The sequence below is a fragment of the Melopsittacus undulatus genome, chromosome 3 (genome assembly GCF_012275295.1).
Source record: "Melopsittacus undulatus isolate bMelUnd1 chromosome 3, bMelUnd1.mat.Z, whole genome shotgun sequence".
NCBI lineage: Eukaryota > Metazoa > Chordata > Aves > Psittaciformes > Psittaculidae > Melopsittacus > Melopsittacus undulatus.
The window spans coordinates 38,188,935-38,209,005 of NC_047529.1; the positions used below are offsets into that span (position 1 = coordinate 38,188,935).

The 20,071-nt window shown below is 36.7% G+C and overlaps 1 protein-coding gene across 5 annotated transcripts in view; it reads right to left on the reverse strand.

Moving 5' to 3' along the window:
• Positions 1 to 20,071, reverse strand: part of HMGCLL1 (3-hydroxy-3-methylglutaryl-CoA lyase like 1) — a 132,329-nt gene that overhangs the window by 45,481 nt on the left and 66,777 nt on the right. For 2 of the 5 annotated variants that reach the window (XM_031052673.2, XM_005153192.4), the window contains exons 2-5: positions 10,160 to 10,237; positions 9,007 to 9,114; positions 3,919 to 4,014; positions 1,959 to 2,107 (exon numbers count right to left, since the gene is read on the reverse strand). In XM_031052673.2, the coding sequence (XP_030908533.1) occupies positions 1,959 to 2,107; positions 3,919 to 4,014; positions 9,007 to 9,114; positions 10,160 to 10,237 (431 nt within the window). Of the gene's footprint in view, positions 1 to 1,958; positions 2,108 to 3,918; positions 4,015 to 9,006; positions 9,115 to 10,159; positions 10,238 to 17,147; positions 17,228 to 20,071 lie in introns of all 5 variants that reach the window. The other 3 variants (XM_031052675.2, XM_031052674.2, XM_031052672.2) reach the window with 2 other exon arrangements.

Genomic DNA, 20,071 nt, shown 5'->3' on the forward strand with positions numbered 1-20,071 from the left:
TTAAAAACATAATTTGATCGTATTTTCTTTGAGTTTTTATAATTTTTTATCACCTCATCCCATTTTTTTCACCTCTGTGCTACTGTTTTTTTCTGTTTGCTTTATTACCTGGTTCTTGATAGTTCTCTCTTTGTATGTCCTTGTGTTGTTTTCCTTCTTTTTCTTATTAATTATTAAAATGTTATTTTGTCTGTGTGTGTGCTCTGCTTCTGTTTGACCATTTTCTGCTTCCTACTTCTTCTTCACTGTACATGTCTTCTCATACTGCTGCTTTATCATTTTTTTCTGCCATGTGCAGAAAAAACACCTGCCACGGAGTTAATCATATTACAGACAACAAATATATGGGAATGTTGTAGAATGCTATCATGGAAACAGTGATTTCTGTCACATCAGTGTTTAAGTGCCACAGTAACTGCCACTGGCATGTTACAAATGCCTTAGACATACAATCTGGGGGAAAAAGAAAAACCAGAAGGTTGCCACTTCCCTAAACATGTGAAAACTAGTGGACAGAAGGTAAGGTGACAAAAGAAGCTCCAACATTAATCTAGAGTATACCACAGGGATTTCTTTTTTATCTGTGGTTTATATGTTCTCAACCAGTTGTAAAGTCCATTTGTTGACACCCATAGTTATGTTCTCAGCCCAGAAGTAAGTATCAGAAAAATGTGGCAAATAGTGGGGACAGAGACCTTCTAAACAACAAACCTCTTAGAAGTTGGTCAGGAAGGCAAACCTTGACTCTGCCTGACAGATTAGAAGCTAGTTAAAGTATTTAAACTCTGGTACAAGTTACTGTTTCTTAATACTATGAAACTCCTTACTTTTTGATTCAGTGATTTTCCATACAAAACTTATAACGAGGCTAGGGAAAAAGGACCTAAACGTTTGTGGACTATCCTTACATGTGTGTTAAAATCCTTGGGTTGGACAAGATAACCTCCAGAGGGCCCCATCAACCTAAACCGTTCTGCTACTCTGTGATACTCTGAGACACAGGTGTAACTACAAATCAGACCTCTCTCACAGGAAATGCTCAAACTACCACATTATTGTGCAGAAAATGAGCAGTAGGATGACCTATTACTGAAGGAAAGGGAGATCCCAGTATTCATAAACTTTGCTTCTGAGGTATCTACCAGTACCTATTTTCAAGTCCAGGTATCCTGAGCATGATGTAGTATGCATTACTAGCAATCCTTAAGGAATCTCACTGTCAAGTTTCTCTTTGAAACTATGTGAGCCTTTTTGAATTCACAAGGAGCTTCACAAATAATCTTAGATAAGTAGCTCTGTGTAATGTAAAAGAAAATGGACATGAAATGAATATTCAAGAGTGAGCAATATTCAGGATCATTTCAAGTTAAAAGAAGGCACTCTAGAGAAAGATGAATACTGGGCAATTCCAGTTTCATGCACTAGAGGCTCCAAACATTTCAACACCTGAAGTTTTCAAAATAACTTATATCGAGAATATTTTTTTTTTCTTAGGAGTAAATTTATACGTTGATTTTATGGTGTATGAAGTGATATATTATCAATAATATAATAAATAAAAGCATGCAAGGTATTTTTCTAAGGTGAAGATAATAGTGTTATGAACTCTCAGCAGCACACAATAAATTTTATCCCGTCATCAGTGATGACAAAAATAAATAAGAATAAATTTGTGTAATAAGCTCTGTATGTTTATACACACAGCTTATTTATTTAAATTTCTAGAAAAAGCTAGTCACTATTAGTAGTTACCAAACGCAGAGAAAAATTACTAAATATATGGAACTGTAAAAAAATAACAAAAAAATCCTAAAAAAAAAAGCCCTAAAAGCACAATAAAGACTATTACTTCAATATACCTAAAACATAAAAATTTGGTATTATTACTTTCCTACTTTACAAATGCCTCCTGTAACAGCAACTCCAACAACTCTGTATTACTTAATCTTTATATTTACCCACGCACTGGAATGTTCATATTCCTTGCAGATTTAGCAACATCTTCAAATTTTTCTATGCTTTCTTCAATTGAACAATTAATATTCATTTTGCTAAATGTTTCAGACGCTGCACCAAATACTGAGACTTCTGTGGCCCCGGCTGCAATCTGAAAAATACATTTCAATAACACTCAATCATAACATTACACTAAAAGATTTTGTTAAGCACTTAATTCTGTAAGACATTCTAGAATTTTAAGTACAGTATAAGTACATAATCCATACCTAAAACATACATTTAATTCTATTTTTTTTTAAATCTATTGCATAAAACCAGATTGAATAAAATTTTGAGTTCATTCACTATGGTACATTTCCTTCCTTTTCTTAGCAACTAGGAAAACATATTTTTAAGGTGATAAATGATTAAGGTGTTACAAAAGGAAATCACATGAACCAACTATAAAAATAACAATGATTGATACTTGTATTAATTTTTCAGAAAAGGAAAAGATCATATAACAGCTCTGAAATATTTATCCTCTGTACAAAGCCTGTTCCTTATGAATGCCAGGAAGTCTTTCTCATGGTTAAGAAAGCTCTGTGCCTGCATGTGCCTAGAGCAGCAACAATAACCAACAGGGATTGCCTTGTTAGAGCCAGCTCTAGGATCAAGGCCTCCATTGGTCTTGGTGTCATAGTCAATATGAATCATACAGAAAATGTGTCTGTGAGAGTCTGACGAGAAAAAGTCTCAGAGCAAATACCAGTCTAGAAAATGTGTAAATGTGGTGACTTCACTGAAGAGTCAATTAACCTGAGCTTGTACTCAGTACCTCCATACTCACTAAAATCAGCTAATAACATGAGGCAAACTGGAATGCTGAAAGCCAAATGATAGAAGAACCAAACATTTAACCTTAGGAGAATAGCCAATTCATTAATTCTCATTCTCTAGTGAGAATATTCTTGTTGTATGAAAAGGAGTGGAGCTTTTCCCTGTACTCTCTGCTTCTGCAGGATAATGTCCAAGTTTCAGCAATACTTACAGAAACAAATACCCTTTCAAATAGAGAGAAATAATAAAAAAAAAACCCAGCAGCAAGAAAGAACTCAGCAATCACCTACAACTATGTTTGCCTTGTTTTCCTTTCATCATATAACTAAATACAGTATAGAGATATAGAAGATTTAATCAACTCATACAAGCTACTATTGCAAAGTTGTGGCACTATCAATCTGCATATTGATAGCTAACTTGCCTATGTACAGAATTTTGTTTTAAGAAAGATTTCATATGTAGTATAGGAACTGAAGGATAGACTATATCACAGATATCCATCAAGCAGTATGCTTTCGAAACATGGCTTGTCCTATATCAAGACAAAAGCATAGAAGCATGAAAAATTTTCAGAAAACAAAAAAATGTAAAGATGTGACTAGCAATGTGCGTGTATGTATGTTTTAAGGAAAATGAACTGCTTCATTTTTGCAATTCCAAACAGTTTGAGTCTATAATTTTGAACAGTTATTGAACTACTGAATATATATAATGAACTGAAAAGTTAAATTTTCAATCCCTACAAAAATGAAGTGCATCATTTAAGAAATCTAATACATTCCTATAAAATATTTTTATTTAAGTGACTCCTTCCTCCTTCTTCACTACTTTCCAATAAAAGACATTCTTCAGAAACATTTCCAACAAATCAAAGAAGGAGAAGGAACTGACTTTATACACAAGCATCATTTATAGGAACTTGAAAAGACTGATCAATACTTCCATAAAAATATAAATATATAGAACATCATGATTTTGCCCATTTTTCACAATAAAAACAGAATTTTTCATTTAAAAAGCTATAGTTTACTTCCAACAGGACAAGTTACATGACATTAAATAACTAACTTATGCTGCAGAACAGAAAGTATCTGAAACGTGAAAGATGCAGTTGTCAACATTTATGAAGGCACTTACAGCAGCATGAAAACCTTGAAGATTAGGTGTAAGAACAGGATACTGGACTCCAGGATGCCGTTCAATGCCTCTCATTACTTCTTTATGATCTGCCATCTGAAATATATGAACAATTTGTATTGATCGGGAGTTATTTTCTGATTTTACACAGATAAGCAGAAATTGGCTTAGACTATGCTTTTGCCTTAATTAGGCATACAGTTCTAACAAAAAATATAGCAGTGAAGAGGTTAAATGGATGTTTTATAAGCATTAATATTTTTATTTCTTAACCTTTGAGTCACTACTCAAAAGGTTAAATTGCAACCTTTCCAGTTCTATATGAATACAGAACAGGGGTTAAGATTTCAAAAGTGGGTTTGTTTACACATATCTGTAAAAACATTATTTGCATCATAAATTGACAGACTTGCAATTATGCTGAACATCAACTGTTATTGCAAATTTAAACTTAATTTAATTGACTCCATAGCTGGAATTAATGGAATAACTGACATTTTAAAATTATCTAAATCTTGAAAATGTCAGCACTCTGATAAATGAGACCTCACAATCTTTAAGCATAAGTGAACCTGAATTACTCAATACCCTAATCAGCATATTTGAAAAGACTAATTACAAGTCTATCCTTAAAAATATGGCAAAATCCAGTTCTCTGTGCCATGTAACATTTTAATATACTCAGATTTTTTTTCCCCCAAAGACCATTTCTTTATTCAAGCATTTTTTTCTTCAGTCTCCCCTCACAAAATAAACTTTGCCTTTTTAAAATATACTTTCACTTTTCTCACTCAAGATTAAATATACTCCATATACTAATCAAGAAAAGGGATCAAAGTCTTATTCATGTCATAAACTATAGATTATTTAGACAAGCACATTTTCTTGAAAGAAGTGGAGGAAAAGTTAGTATTATTTTAATGGTGGCAATGCCTAGAAACAATGCAGTTGATAACATATATCCCTCTTATTTCACGTTTTACAGATTTAGAGTTTAAAAAAATTAATAATGTATTTTAAAAGCTTTTTAGATCAACTCTCATAAAAGCAAATCTTCCAAGCAAACAATATTAAATTGGATTTCTGATTCTATCCACACTGATGAAAAGTCATTTGAGGGGTACTGTATAAAAAGATATATGAACTACAAAGCTTTTGATACTCCTTACTCTCAATTGATATTTCATTGATAACTTTGCAGTACCCCAATTCTAAATATGTGTTATTAAATTATACCAGATTATTAAGTGACAGTACTACTGGCAACCTGAAATCTTCCTGTCACTGGTTTCCTGCTACAAAAATGAACAGATTAAAAATATCAGAAAAATGCATGTAAGTCTCCTTAAATGTAAACTCAACATGTACCTTAAAGGAAGTGGGTGTGTGGTATGAAAAGTGCCTTACAGCCAAACACAACTCATTTCTCATCAGGAAACAAGTGATGGCACAAATCAACTTTTTGCAATTGCTCCTACATAAACTAAATCAGTATGACCACCTAATACATCTGATAGCCTCACAAATTTACATTGGTAAATGCCTTAGTTTTTTATGAATAATTTTTCATTCCTTAATTTAATGAAAATAATGTCTACATTTCTCAGGGCAAGGAACAATGTTTGAAACCAAATGATTAATTAAATGGTAAATGCAGGAACTAATTCCACACTTTGAAATTATAGCCTGACTTAAAATACATTAAAAAACAAAAATGACAGTTTTTTAACCAGTATAAAGCCACCACAGTATAAACCTGCCAGATCCAAATAACATTATACATATTACATTTGTCTCGCTACCATTTTTCCTGTAAGTAAAATCCTATTTTAACACATATTGCATGTTATAAGGTTTCAAATTGTAATAAAATATTTTATTTTCCAAATTTCTTTAAAAATAAACTTTCTAATGGTAGGTATTTATAATTTTTGGCCATTTAGGTTATAGGTGTGGGATCCTGTTTTATATGGCACCTCGCTACTGTAAAACCTTTTCTTTTTAGTTTTTTTCAGTAAAAATATCTGTGCCAAGATAAACAGTGGATGGGAAACCATAAAAGAGCTTTAAAATACTAAAAAAAGAAATAAGTGAATGAATGATCTAAACATAACCATGAATTCTATTCCCATGACCTATGAAAAGAAAAAAGGAGCAAAGAAAAGACGAAGTCGAGACTGCATTCCCTATCAAAGCAACACAATCTTATCTTTTAAATAAAAAACATTTTAAACACAAATTAAGCCATTAAGATAAAGTATTCAGACATGAATTTAAGATAAGAAAAGACTGTTCATTTTTTTCCAAAACTGACAAACCTCTGCTAAATTTGGTACTCCTAATGGCTCACAGGAAAAGGAAATAATTAAACTAGAAAGGAAGAAATCCACCTTTGCTTTAGACTTTTTCTTCTAACATTTAAAAACCTACATTATTCTCTGCTGCTGTAACTGCCAAAGTTTGATGGCACTTGGAAAAACTTAGCCTAGTCACTTTTAAAGGACGCAATATCATTGCGCTTACATCGACACCAAAGAAATTCTGCATTGTTGGTCTTTGCTTTTCCTTTCATCCTTTCTTTAGACCCTTCCTTAGTGATCCCAAGAACACTGAAATAAATCAGGAGTCCTTCAGAGTGCTGAACAATTTGCTCTGCTAATTCATGAATAAGAAAAAGTATGATTTTACTGTTTTTCCCAGAGGAATACAGTCCAGTCCCAGGATGTATTCTCAGTTTAGAATAGACAAACTTTATATATATTTGGACAAAAGATGTGCAATAAACAATGTTAAAAATCAAAGTATTTCTCGAATTAATTTCATGTTTTATTATATAAATAACTTGGGCAGTCCTTACTAAACACATAATTACTTAAATGTTTCTGTGCAAACAAACGTAATTTCTTGAGAATTAGTTTAAATTATATAGACAAGTACTGACTTATTTCTTACTTGCAGGAAATAATTTTGCACAAACAGGAGCTACAGAGTATATCATCATGGCTTGACTTTGCAAACATAGATTTGGGAAGGGTTTTACCCACGCTTACTACAAGCACACTGATGACTAAAAAAGGCCAATGTGGGATAGGCAAATCCGGTTGCGAAAAGCACAACAAAAGGTCTCCTTGGGTGGTATAGGAGGGACGCGATTCTTTCTACATTGTCTTTTCTCCTCAAGACTAGTTCTGCGTGTGTTCTCGAAGGAGGCAACGGCATTATGTATAGTGTGTCTCCAAGTCTCCTGATTGGAGGCCAAGGTGGACCACTGATGATAGTCAATATGGCCAAGGCTAAGGCATTGTTTCAGGGAGTCCTTATATCTCTTCTTTGGGACACTTCTCTTGCAGCAACCGGTGGCAAGTTCACCGTAAAGCACAATCTTAGGGAGGCGATGATCCTTCATCCTAGAGACATGCGCTGCCCAGCACAGCTGCAGTTTCAGCAATATGGCCTTGATATTGGTGACCCCTGTCTGTTCAAGGACAGTAACGTTTGACACAATGGATGTTTAGAACTATACAGAGCCAGCACTGATGAAAGCATTCGAGGAGTCACAGGTGATGGCGGTAGATAAGCCATGATTCAGACCCATATAAAAGTTATAACTGAATTTTTACAGAGATAAACAGCAAAATAAAATGCACAAGTACTTTCTTTGCTTCCATTCCACCGTCTGACATTATAATTGATTGTATTTTCTCTGTATTATTAATTGCAAAAAGTCATTGCCCTTTTATGAGCAAACTCAAAAAGGAGTACCACATGGTGGATAGATACACAGAAATATACCAAGTGCAGCAAACATTCAAAAATTGGTGTCTGGGGCAGACTCAAGCTTCACAGGCTTGTGGAGTCTGCTCACCTGGTTTGGTGCTAGGGAGCACTTGTGGAAAGTTTATGCAGTTTGCACAAGCATCTAAGTTTTCCTGCTCTGGATCTCTGAACTGATGTTGTTTCCACAAGAAGTCCCCTCCACCATGACTATTTCCCAGAGATCAGCCTCAATGCCCTTCATCTGGATATTCAAACTCAGTACTCTGCATCCCAACTGCTTCATATTTTTGAATCTTTATCACTACAGCTACATTCAGTATCCTCTATCCCAGTTGCACTTTACTCACAATTTTAATCTATCATCCCCACACCTCTTAACCCCTTTCAGCATCCTGTGACCAATTCTCTCACTCCCCATTTACTACTGTCCCTTGCACATACACACACATATACCCTATGTAGCAATCATGACAAGTTGTACTCCTAGTATTTCTGTTGATCAGGCCAGCAGTGCTCCCCACTGAAGAGTTTAGCTTCCTGCACTCCAGACCAGCTCACTGATAAGACAGCAACTTGAGAAGCTTCAGTGAGCCTTGGAGCTCATCAAAAAAAGCTGGAAAGTGGATCAGCAAAGGCTTCCCAAAACAGCTCTGTTAAGGAGTCTTAACATGGCCTTCCCTCCCCTTTCACTCAACTTCATAGCAAAAGTTGCTTCACAGCAACTTTTAAGCTGAGACACTCTCATGCTCCCTCCCTGCCTGAGAAATAACACAGTTGCAGAGCAAGAGCAAAGCCCATGCTTTGCCATGTACATTACTGACTGGATTCTGACTACGTCTACCAGACTTGACTTCCTGGCTTTATCTGGGAACGTCTGCATCACTCTGAACTCACCTGAGTGTGTATACTCTTGGCTGCCCTGGTTACCCTCACCAGATTTGCACTGCTCTCAAACTGCTGGATTGCCCTTTAGTCAACAAGGCTACAGTCTTGGCTCCCTTGTTACCATTCTTGGCTTTTCGCCTTCCCCTCTGGAGCAACCTGCTCTTGCTGCTGCTAAGTTAGGGATTTCAGCAGCTTTCTGCACAGCTTACTGGTTCTTCTTCAATTTTGACTGCTTTTTAATAATTATCCTAACTTCAGACAACCTAAATAAAAGCATAAAACTTGAAAGCTGCCTAATTTGTATCTGACAACAGTATCTGATTCTTGTATAATTATACAGGCTATGCTCTACTGGAAAACTCCACAGCATGTAATGGCATTTAAACATAAATGGAAATAGTTCTAAATGGTGATGATTTTACATACCTGAGGCACCCATTTGGATGAAACAAAACTAGTCACTTCTATTGCAGGAAGGCCAGTTTTGGAAAGCTGGTTGATTAACTCAATTTTGATATCAGTTGGGACTATCACCTATGGACATGGAGACAGACTATAGTACAGTATTTCATTTAGTAAGAAACTTTTGTAAATGAAATATTCTCAGTACATAAACAATTGTATTTTTTAAAATAATGAACTATATTCATATATTATACCATAACTGTAGTGTTTCCTGATAGTAGGAAGCTACTGCATAAGGAAAGCATCAGGCAGTATACATGATCCTACTCCCTTTTTTGTCCACCACAAAAGAATGAGAAAGCACTTTTATAACTACTGCAACAGGTTATAGATCTGGCCTCACTAATTCTTAGTATCCAAACACCAACCTAGCAAAGAAGCAACAAAAATAGTAACACAGAATAGTCCAACCAGAGAAAAATGGACGGAAGAAAGCTCCAGAGCTGAGACAGAGTAATTCCATTCTCTTAATACTATTAACATCTTTGATATCAGCACACCAATATATGCAAAACTATTCACCTATCCGCCTGTTTGTGGAAACAGATGACTGTTTTGATACATGCACCCTATTTTACATCTCTTTTAATCTTCTTCCATGCTTCTCTACCACACTTCAGGCAAGTAATATCAAAATCAAAAGAGCAATTTCTTTTTCTCCATGCCCGTTCAGGAGGAAGCATGACAAAACCTATAGTACTATTCCTGCTATAGTAGCACTTCCAGCATGAAAGAAGTGAAGATGAAGAAGGAAGCTTGAACTACTATGATGATAGCCAGTGTTTCATTGCATTACCAATTATGTCACGACATGCTATTGACTGACAAGACAAATTCCAGAATCAGATATGGCAGTTGAGCAACAGAGAGGCTAGTTAACCAAGTATAGAAAGAAATTATATTATTTAACACCTGCCTACATAGTAATACTTTTATTCTAATATACAAAACAGTTACTAATATAAAAATAAATATATTTGTAGCACATAATAGAAAAAACATGATTAGCAGCATGTATGATTTACACAATGAAAATAACACTGATATCCATATCACAACACACACACACAAAAACCAACAAACAAAACAAAACAAAAAAACATATGAAAATTACCTTTTCATTTTGTAATCCATCTCTTGGCCCAACTTCTACAATCTTTACGTACGCAGGCAGTCCAGATGCTTGAGATTCCTGAAAGAAAAATCAATACTGAAACACAAAACAATGAAGGTCACCAAGATCAAAGGTACAGCTTGTACCTGTCTTCTCATATGATTCTAGGCATAAAGTCATATCATTAACATTAAGTTTGCTCGTGGGCTTTAAAAATCTTTGAGAACATGTTCTGCACCTTGAGTTAGGGAGTAAAAGTTAAAAGCCAAAGTTATCCACGTGCATGTTCCAGTGCTCCTCTGAAGCCACAAATGTTTATTATAACAATTATAAAGAATCATAAATGAACACTGTGTTTTACAGAGTGAGAAATATTCCCATTTCAAAAAGCTTATCAATGAACAACTCAGTCCTCCAAACTTCTACCTGAATGTTCTCAATTTACCCGAACAGTTATTTGCCTGTAAACATTTGCAAGACTAGGCTATAAATCCAAAAACAACAGAGCAATCAAGAAATATTGAAGAGATTATTAATGAAAGATGAAAGTAAATCCTCTGCCTGAGGATGATGGTTTTAAAGAAGGATTTAAAGGAGAACAAAGATGGCCCCTGGACAAGAAGAAGACTTTCCCAGGTGTAAAAAGTCAGGAGACTGGAAGTGACAGGAGGGAAGGAAGGCAGCAGTAAGGTCAAGGGGCTAAGGAGAGCACAGGGAGTTGGAGAGGGAGGAAGGAGAAACAAGCAAAAAAGCAGGTGAAGGGAAATGAAACTTTGTTTTTTATTTTTTAGCTGCTCTGTTACTGGATTAAGTTGACAGGTGTGGCAGTTCATGTAACCTGGGCCTTTAAGTCCTGATACAGTTGAGAGTAGTTGCTTAGACTGACCCCCAGAAGCTTCATGTCTTGAAAAACACATCAAATGGCCAGTTGGGGCAAGCTGTCTGTGCCCAGAGGAGATAGGTCTCCATTCCAGTGTTGATAGCCAACGCTGGGATTAGTTTAGCTACCTATGGGATGGCTGCTCCCACTGCACCCACCAGTTTCCCTGAGAGTTAAACACCACTGGAAAAACGACAGTCAGCCCAGGTGGACAGCTCCAGCCTGCAGTCAGACCTTGCCCAGAGATCAGAAGTCACTTTTTGCAGTGCATAAATATGGCAACTAATCTCACATCATCCACAAAAAATGAAAAACCTATGTTTCATCCCTCCCCAGCTAGTATCATCAAAGTTCTTTCAACCAAATGGCTGCTAATTTTTCCTCACAGTAACAGAAAATGAGCCTTCCTGCAGCATCTTTGGTTTCTCCTGCATTATTGGTGCCTATAGATAAAAGTATGTTCTCTGCAGCACTAGCCAAAATACAGTAAACATATTCTGGAGCATTTACTTTGTATTTATCTGAGCCCAGTAGAAAGAATGGGAAACAGCTGTACAGTATCTATTTGATCACATGGAACATCTGGTAAGTTAAAACTGTCAGGCTGTACTAAGCCCACACTCGCTGACAGTATAAACCTACTTAAATGTGAAGGTAAAACCTTCACATCTGCTGCACATTGTTTCTCCTAAGTTATTTTCACAAATATGGCACTGCTTCGGCACTGCGGGCATAAATCTGTGTCATTTCATGATTATCAGATCCTTCTTGTTACAAGACAAATGCCCCAGCTGCACTATGAGTAAAACTGTGACGGGGTGGGGGGTGGGAGGGAGGGGTGGTAAGGAATAAGGTAAAATAGATTATGTGAACCAAAGCTTAATTTACAGCATGAAAAATTTATATAAAACTTTGGTGGAAAAAATACTCAATTTCTAGGCCAAATCCTGTAAATCCTATTCAGTTCTTACTGTGGTAAAACTTCATCTGTAATCAAAGATCTGTACCTGTCTTTACAGAACAGTTCACACAGCTACAGCACATTCACAGAGTCATTCACAGGGGTGTCTGCAGCCCTTGGATTTCACAGGGGACAAGAAGTTTGGAAGGGACATTGCAGAATGGCACTCATGTATTCATTCTTATTCTCCATCTGTAATATAACAGGCCTACAATCTCTTTGAGCCATAGTCCAGGCCTCTCACCTCCTAATTTTCTCTATAGACTTCCTGTCTACTAAGCAGGCCCAACTTGAATTCACTGTTTTTGAAAACACTGATAACCATGGACAGGATGACTCTCACAAGGGCCACATAGTGGAAAATCAAGGCAGTACTACAGACAAATCCTTACATTCTTCAAGATGATGAACTAACAGCTTAAACACCTTGCTTGGACTCTACGCTCTAAGTCTAGAATAGTCTTGCTTTGCATTGAATTTCATCTAGTTTCACCTAAAGCACATTGATTGCTCTGTTCTGATCATCCTTCTCCCCAGCATAACTAATAATTTCTCTTGTGCTGCATTGATGAGCCTCAGATAAGAAGTAAAAGAGAGGCAGAATACCTAGGTTCAGACCCCTATGTATTATTCATGTATTTTACAATGTATAATCACTGAATAAAAGTCAGAAACAAATTACAAACTACAGAATGCATGTACCATCTTCTGCTTAGATGACTCTAGCATTTTTCTATTCTGTGGCCCAAGCTGAATCAGAGGAGTAAAGGAGTATCTCTTCACCTTAATCTCATCTGTCCTATAAATGTTCAGTAACTAGCTGTTAGGACATTCTTCCAAGACACTGGAGATATACACTTGACAAAGTTGTTGGGAAGAAAAAAGAAACTCCCTGCATTTTTGGGAGGTCTGATCACAGTGCCACAGTTGCAGAATATTTGGCCATAAGCTGAAGCACAGCTGAAGTTACCTGAGCCATCAGTCACATTCTGTGCCAGGCTTGATGCCATCTCGATTCAGAAGTCTTTAAGAACTTACGCAGAATTTAAACACTTCTCTGCTTGCTATCCGGATGGCATTAGCCCTTTAATCAAAACTTGGGCTTCATGAACCCAGTGATCAAGTTCTCTGAACTCTAACCAGGGGATTCCAAATGTGCATCATGCCCTAGGGTAAAAGGAAGGATTTACAGAACCAACAATAAAACTAACTTTGAGAATCTCAGCACCTTCATGTATGGCATTAAATAGTCTACAAATAATAAACAGAAATAAATAGAAAAGCAAAAAGTAGTTGCTATATTTTAAGAGAATCCAAAAAATTATGAACCTTACAGAAATACACATTAAACACTAAACATGTCAGGTAAATAATTTTGTTTGAGAAAAAAATCTTTACAAAATTATATTACATGAATTATTTTTATGTAACAAAGTATAAAATGTAGTTATGGTAGATACTTAGCGGTATTTGCTTATTGAATTATATAGTTGCTCTGTTAAAAAGTAATGACTACTGAGGTATAATGTTTGAAATATCGAAAAGGAAATAGTTGACATAAAAGGCCAAGAGCCTGGAAAATTTGTTTTTTCCATGTATCAAGCCTTGCCAATGGAGAACAAAAAGCACATAAAACCACAAAAAACTGCCTCCCTCAAAACAGAATGCAGCCAAAGAGTCTTTTTTAAAAAAACAGAAAAACGAAAACCATACCATTCAGCTTGAGACACTGAATGCCAAATTTCTGTATGGAAACACTTTCTCTGAGCTATAAATAGCTTCAAATTCAAGTTTACTATAGAAATCCTTGTAACCCTTAATTAAAGCAATATAATCTCCTTAACATAACCATAAATGTAATCAAATTAAATAAACACACTTTTTTAAGCTCTGTCACTGCTTCACTACTTATAGTAAAGGTGCTGAGGTATCTTCAGCCTTCTGATTTTTATTCCATGCAGCTCATTCATATGGCCACTAATGGCACTGGCAAATATTGCCCAGAGCTGCTCAAAAGTGATTGAAAGGACCCAAAGGTAAGGGAGAAGAATATTGGGGGTTCAGGTCTTTTCAATCTTTCTAAGAAAAGATAAAGCTCTGTTTTCCTTTTCCACAAGGTGGTGTTCCGGCACAGAGGACAACTGAACAAAGGTAGGTCCATCTTGCACAAATTACTCAGGAGAGTAGTTTTAAACAAAGGTCAGCAGGGAGGTGGCATCATATCTCCACATGTATATGTGCAGTGACATGGACAAATGTCCAAAATGTGGGTGAAGGCTCTGAGATAAATAGTACAATTGCTGGAAGGAGAAAAAAGAGTGGTCAACCTTCTGAACACATAGGTGTCTCTAAACTTTACAAGACACAGAGGAAATGAACAGGAAGAAATGAAAATCTTAGTACATAATCAAATCATGACTGAAGTGATATTGCAGAGACTCATTTATATAGTTCATGCTACTTAAAGGCAGACATAAAACATATTCATTCCCAAGTTAACTAGGGAGAAAATGGAGAAGAATCACCTATGAAATATAAATAATAGATATTCAAAAAACAGTGACACACCTGGTAAATATCCCTCAGTAAAAATAAACTGAGTATTCATCCTAGAATTTCTGCTGTGCACTGCTGACATGACCACTGGGAGAACAGTTCATAGTAACAGGCCATGACTAGCAAAAAAACTCATTAGCCTTTGGGAAGTTTTCAGTAAGTAAACTCTTCTTATTATAACATTGTATATTCATGAACTGAATTATATCATAGAAATATCAAAATCAAAGCAGTTGCAAGTGCTTTAGATAACAGAACTAGAAATCAAAATTCCATTGACATACTAGAGAAATAAATCTGACAAATTTCAACAAAAAGCAAAACATAATACAACACTTAGCACTATCCTGACTTTATCTGGTGCAAATCGACTACTTTTGCAAGTCATCCTTCACAAATTCCATTATACTTATTTCTCCATTTTCAAAAATTTGACACTCCAAAACCAGATTTTTGTAAGATAGTAGATTGAGAGTACATGACTAAATAGTTCTATAGAAAAGGACTGGGATGTTAAAGCAAATAACAGACTAAATATGAATCTGCAACATTCTGCTCTCAAGCAAAAAGAAATTAAAAAACAAACCTGCACTTCAAAAAAAAAAAAGGGCAAATATAATTCTAGGCTATAAACAGGAATGTCATAAATAAAACAGTAACCTGCCACTCAATCAGTAGAAATTCTGTGTCTAGTGTTGGACTTTCTGCTTCAGAAAAGAATTCAGTCAAATTGAGATAATCCATAGGAAGGCAAGATATGAAATGTGAGTAAATCACTAGAGAATTGAATTAGTTAAATGCAGAGTTAACTTACCTGGAACAAACCAAATAATCACTGAGGTCAAAAGGGACCTCTGGAGATCATCTAGTTTAACCAGCCCTGCTCTGAGCAGGATCAACAACAGCAGGTTGCCCAGAACCATGTTCAGCTGGGTCTTGAGCATCACCATGGGTGGAAACTCCTGGGCACCCTGTTCCAGTGTTAACCACCCTCACAGTAAAAAAATACGTTTCTGATCTTTAAATGGAATTTATTGTACTTCAGTTTGTGCCCATTGCCTTTTGTGCTGTTCACTGACTTTGCCTTATTTATTCACCCCCCTAGGTATTTGTACATACTGATAAGATCCTCCTGAGCCTTCTTTTCTCTAGGCTAAGCAGTCTCAGTTCTTTCAGTATCTCCCAATATGACAGATGCCCCAATCTGCTAATCATCTGCATGGCCCTTTTCTGGATCTGTTCCTGTATGTCTAAGTCTCTCTTATACTGGGGATCACCACCTACTGGTATTACTTTAGTCCACCTCTTCTCATTTAATTTGAATGTGCTTACAACTTTTATTAGAGGGCTTTTGAGAGCTCATGATAGCATAGTGATTTACATATATCAGATTATCTGAACTGACTGAGAATTAATTGTAGGGATTTCTATTGTAAAGTAATAGCACTAACATTTCTACTGTCATTTCCATTAATTATTAAATTCTAATGTAATCTGCTAGTCCACTCATTAAAGTGCTGCATGGCTATTTACAATAAAATACAAGCCATTCATAAGAAAACAGAAGAAATATGGTTTAAAACACAGGGAAATTCAACTAAACTATAAATGTTTATGCTGCTGAGTGGCCAGATGTCTGATCTAATCCTGTTTACAAAGAGGACTTCAATAGTAAGGACAAAGGTCATAAAGTGCAAATAATATTAATGAACAAATAATAATAAAAAAACATTTTATTTAGAAAATAGAAATTAGTATTTTATAAAAAGAATTCTATCAAGTGAACAAAATTTTGATGAACTGATAGTGCAAAAGGTAACAAATGACATTAATAGAAAATGCTCCAGAGATTGTAAGAAAATGTTGCTAAGAATAATATTATTACACAAAACTAGAAAATCATACTCTAGTTAATACACTACTCATGGACATACAGTTATAAATTTAAAAAAGCTAAATACCATCTATATATTACTATTCTTTTTGGAAATCCTTTAGAATAGGTCTTCCAAAGCGACAGAAATTGAGGTTTAAGAGTCGTATTCAGTGCAAGGTTAAGAAACCTCTGCTCATTCCTGCTGTCTAAACATATGTTCCTAGAGACATTATAAGTATCATAAGAGTTCTTGCCTCCAAGTGTTGCTGCTCAGGAAGGGCATGGGTCCCACTTCATCTCTTTACTGTTACTGTAGGTCTCATTTCAAACCTATTTAATCTTTATTTAATATGGTTGATAAAGAATAATTCAGGTCACCCTATGGTTCACAGCTAGTGGCTGATGATCCCAATAGCCAGGTCTGTATAACTGCTTGGGGACTGAATACCACTCCAGAAAAGAGTAGGTCTCTTATGCATTCTACAGTTTATGGGATATGCCTGTCTCATAAGGGTGTCAAATATATCCTATGTGTTTCAAATGGCACTAGGCACCTATGTTTAGGCAATTGAGTCCTGTCCTAGGTTGGCAGTGGCTACAGGAACTTCAGCTGTTGTAGACATCTACCTATGACTTAATTAATGTTTTCTTTTGAGTTTCTCCAAGAGCTCTGTAGGTGACGCATTCTTTTCATAATTCTAAATTAAGTTTTCACCTTTCCTTGCTGATGTGATTCCCAATCCATCCTGCTGTCGCATTTCATTTTTTGCCTCCAAGATCTTCCTCCCTGGAAAACTAGAATACAGATAAATACATAGGAGAGAGGAAGTAATATTCCCTGCTGTAGCAGATCATTTAAATCCAAAATATGCCAACAACCACTGATACCTTATGCATCAAAAGTTTTCCAGGTATATGAAAGGCAACATAGAATCATAGAATAGTTAGGGTTGGAAAGGACCTTAAGATCATCTAGTTCCAACCCCTCTGCCATGGTCAGGGACACCTCATACTAAACCATATCACCCAAGGCTTCATCCAACCTGGCCTCGAACACTGCCAGGGATGGAGCATTCACAACTTCCCTGGGCAACCCATTCCAGTACCTCACCACCACCACAGTAAAGAATTTCTTCCTTATATCCAATCTAAACTTCCCCTGTCTAAGTTTCAACCCATTACCCCTTGTCCTGTCACTGCAGTCCCTAATGAATAGTCCCTCACCAGCATCCCTGTAGGCCCCCTTCAAATACTGGAATGCTGCTATGAGGTCTCCATGCAGCCTTAAACATGGAACACATGGATATTTATGCAGGATCAGTCCAATGAAGAGGATTCTAATTCCTGTTTCACGGTATCTCTTTGGAACAACTGGCATGATTTTTATTCTTCTGTCTAAGCTACGCATTAGAAGCATTTCAGATCAACTGAATTCTTGCCTCCTTGATTTCCCATAACTCCTCTGTAAACAGAGCAGTCACACTGATCAGTTCTTGGCCCATGGACTGACTTTACAGGTTCATCTTGGACCTCTTTCACCACTGTGGGCCTACCTGATTGTCAGTGGGCTACATGACCAATCTTGATTACCGTCAGTGAACTGAATCCTGGCCCCAGTTCACTGACCTGCACTCCCAGCTCTAATCTCGAAGCTTGTCCAATGACCTGGACTCTTGTTTGAACCCAGCTACCACCTCTAGACCTAGCCTGCTCACCTGACTCAGCTGCTGTGGGACTGCGCCCTGGCTGGTGACCTACCTGTTACCACCCTAAGCTTCCTATGCTCCTCAAGCATTTCTTTACCACAGGTTGTACATACTAGGAATAGAATGAAGACTGCATAGCTCTCTTTTAGCTCCTTTTTGTCAGTTGTACCTAAAAAGAAAGTGTAATAGTTGCTAATGGCTAGCACTGTGTCGTGGTTTAAAACCAAACTGCACAGCTCGTCAACTCACTCCCCCCTCTTGCTCCCCCAGCTCCCGGAGAGTTAGGAATAAGAATCCAAAGAATGTAGCCCCCGCGGGTTGAGATAAGAACAGTTTAATAGCTAAGGTATAAAACAAATCACTACTGCTGCTACTACTACAAACAATAATGATAAAGCCAATAACAAATGAAGAGAATACAACACCTCACCAGCCACCGACCCATAACTCACCCCACCCTACCTGACCTAGCACCGACCGATACCTCCTCCATCCCCCCAGAGCTCCAGCCCTTCCGGGTCTCTCCCGGTAACATCCTGGGTATGATGTGCTATGGTATGGAATACTTCTTTGGCTAGCCTGGGTCAGGTGTCCTGTCTCTCCTTCCTCCTGGCCTCCCTCCTTCCCTGGCAGAGCATGAGCTCAGAAAAGGCCTTGGACAAACCAAACGTTTGAGCAGTAACTCAAAACATACTTGCTATCAGCAACTGTTCTCAGACCAAAAGTCAAAACACAGCACTGCACCAGCTACCAAGAAGGAGAAAAAATGACTGCTACTGCTCGAACCAGGACACACTGTAAGTACAAACTTTATTGATGAAGGACAGAAATATCACATGCTCCAGACTAGAGCAGCAGCAGTCATAAACTACATCTGTAAGTTTGTTTTGTGCATTAGCTCTTTTTGACCCTGCTGTACCACCTCCTTATCCAGTGGAGACTACAGTTATCAGATGCTATGAGAGTAATCCCAAAGGATAATGTCTTGTTCAAACAACAAACACGGGCTTGACGTGAAAAAATACATGAAAGTCCAACTAACAGTAACAACACTCTGTCTGATACACAAACATGACTCTGCTCATAAAAGAGAAAACTGAGGCACGATACACAAGGCTGCTAAATCACTTACTGCACAGAGATCACCAGAGGTGTTCTAACTGTGCTGTGTCTCCCAGGTCTTAGCAAAATGCAACAAGATGTAGCAAATCAAATAATCAACTCCTTTCAAGACAAACGCAAAATAGCATTTTCCAAAAGAGCTACAGAGTTAATAAATCACTCTAATCTCTGTCTGCAGGAGTCTACCAGAAGGAGTAAGAGAAGGAATTCCTCACTTCTCAGACTGTTTTCCTTTATACTAGATCACAAGAGGTCAAGTCTCACATACTTTGGGTGAAACACCTGCTTAATATTGTTTTCTATGATTTGCAGTTTACCCTTTTTTTTACAGTGGATGTGCTCAGCTGCTCAGAGATGCATATAAAACCTGCAACTTCCTCAAACATATAATTTGCCTCATCTATCCGCGTGAACTCAGCTTGAACTATGAATAAACATAAACTGAAACCACAGCTCTAGTTTTTTAGTTGTTTTTTGGGGGGTATTTTTGTTTGCTTTTTTGGTTTTTTTTTTTAATTGAAAGGGGATTCACATATTTGAATACTGTTTGGAGGTGTCTACTCTTAACTTTTATTTTAAAAGCTTAAGCATGACTCTATAATTATTTACTAATAAATTTTTTAAATACATGAGAGGATTGTTGTTTTCTGTTGTACTTCTCATATCACATCAAAGACTAAACTTAGACTGACTATATTTAGACTATTCCTCATTTTCCCGTTTTGTGAGGAAGTGCCAAGTTCAGAAGTAACAGACTTAAGGATTACTTTTTATCACGTCATAGATTCGGAATGCATTCTGAAACTACTAT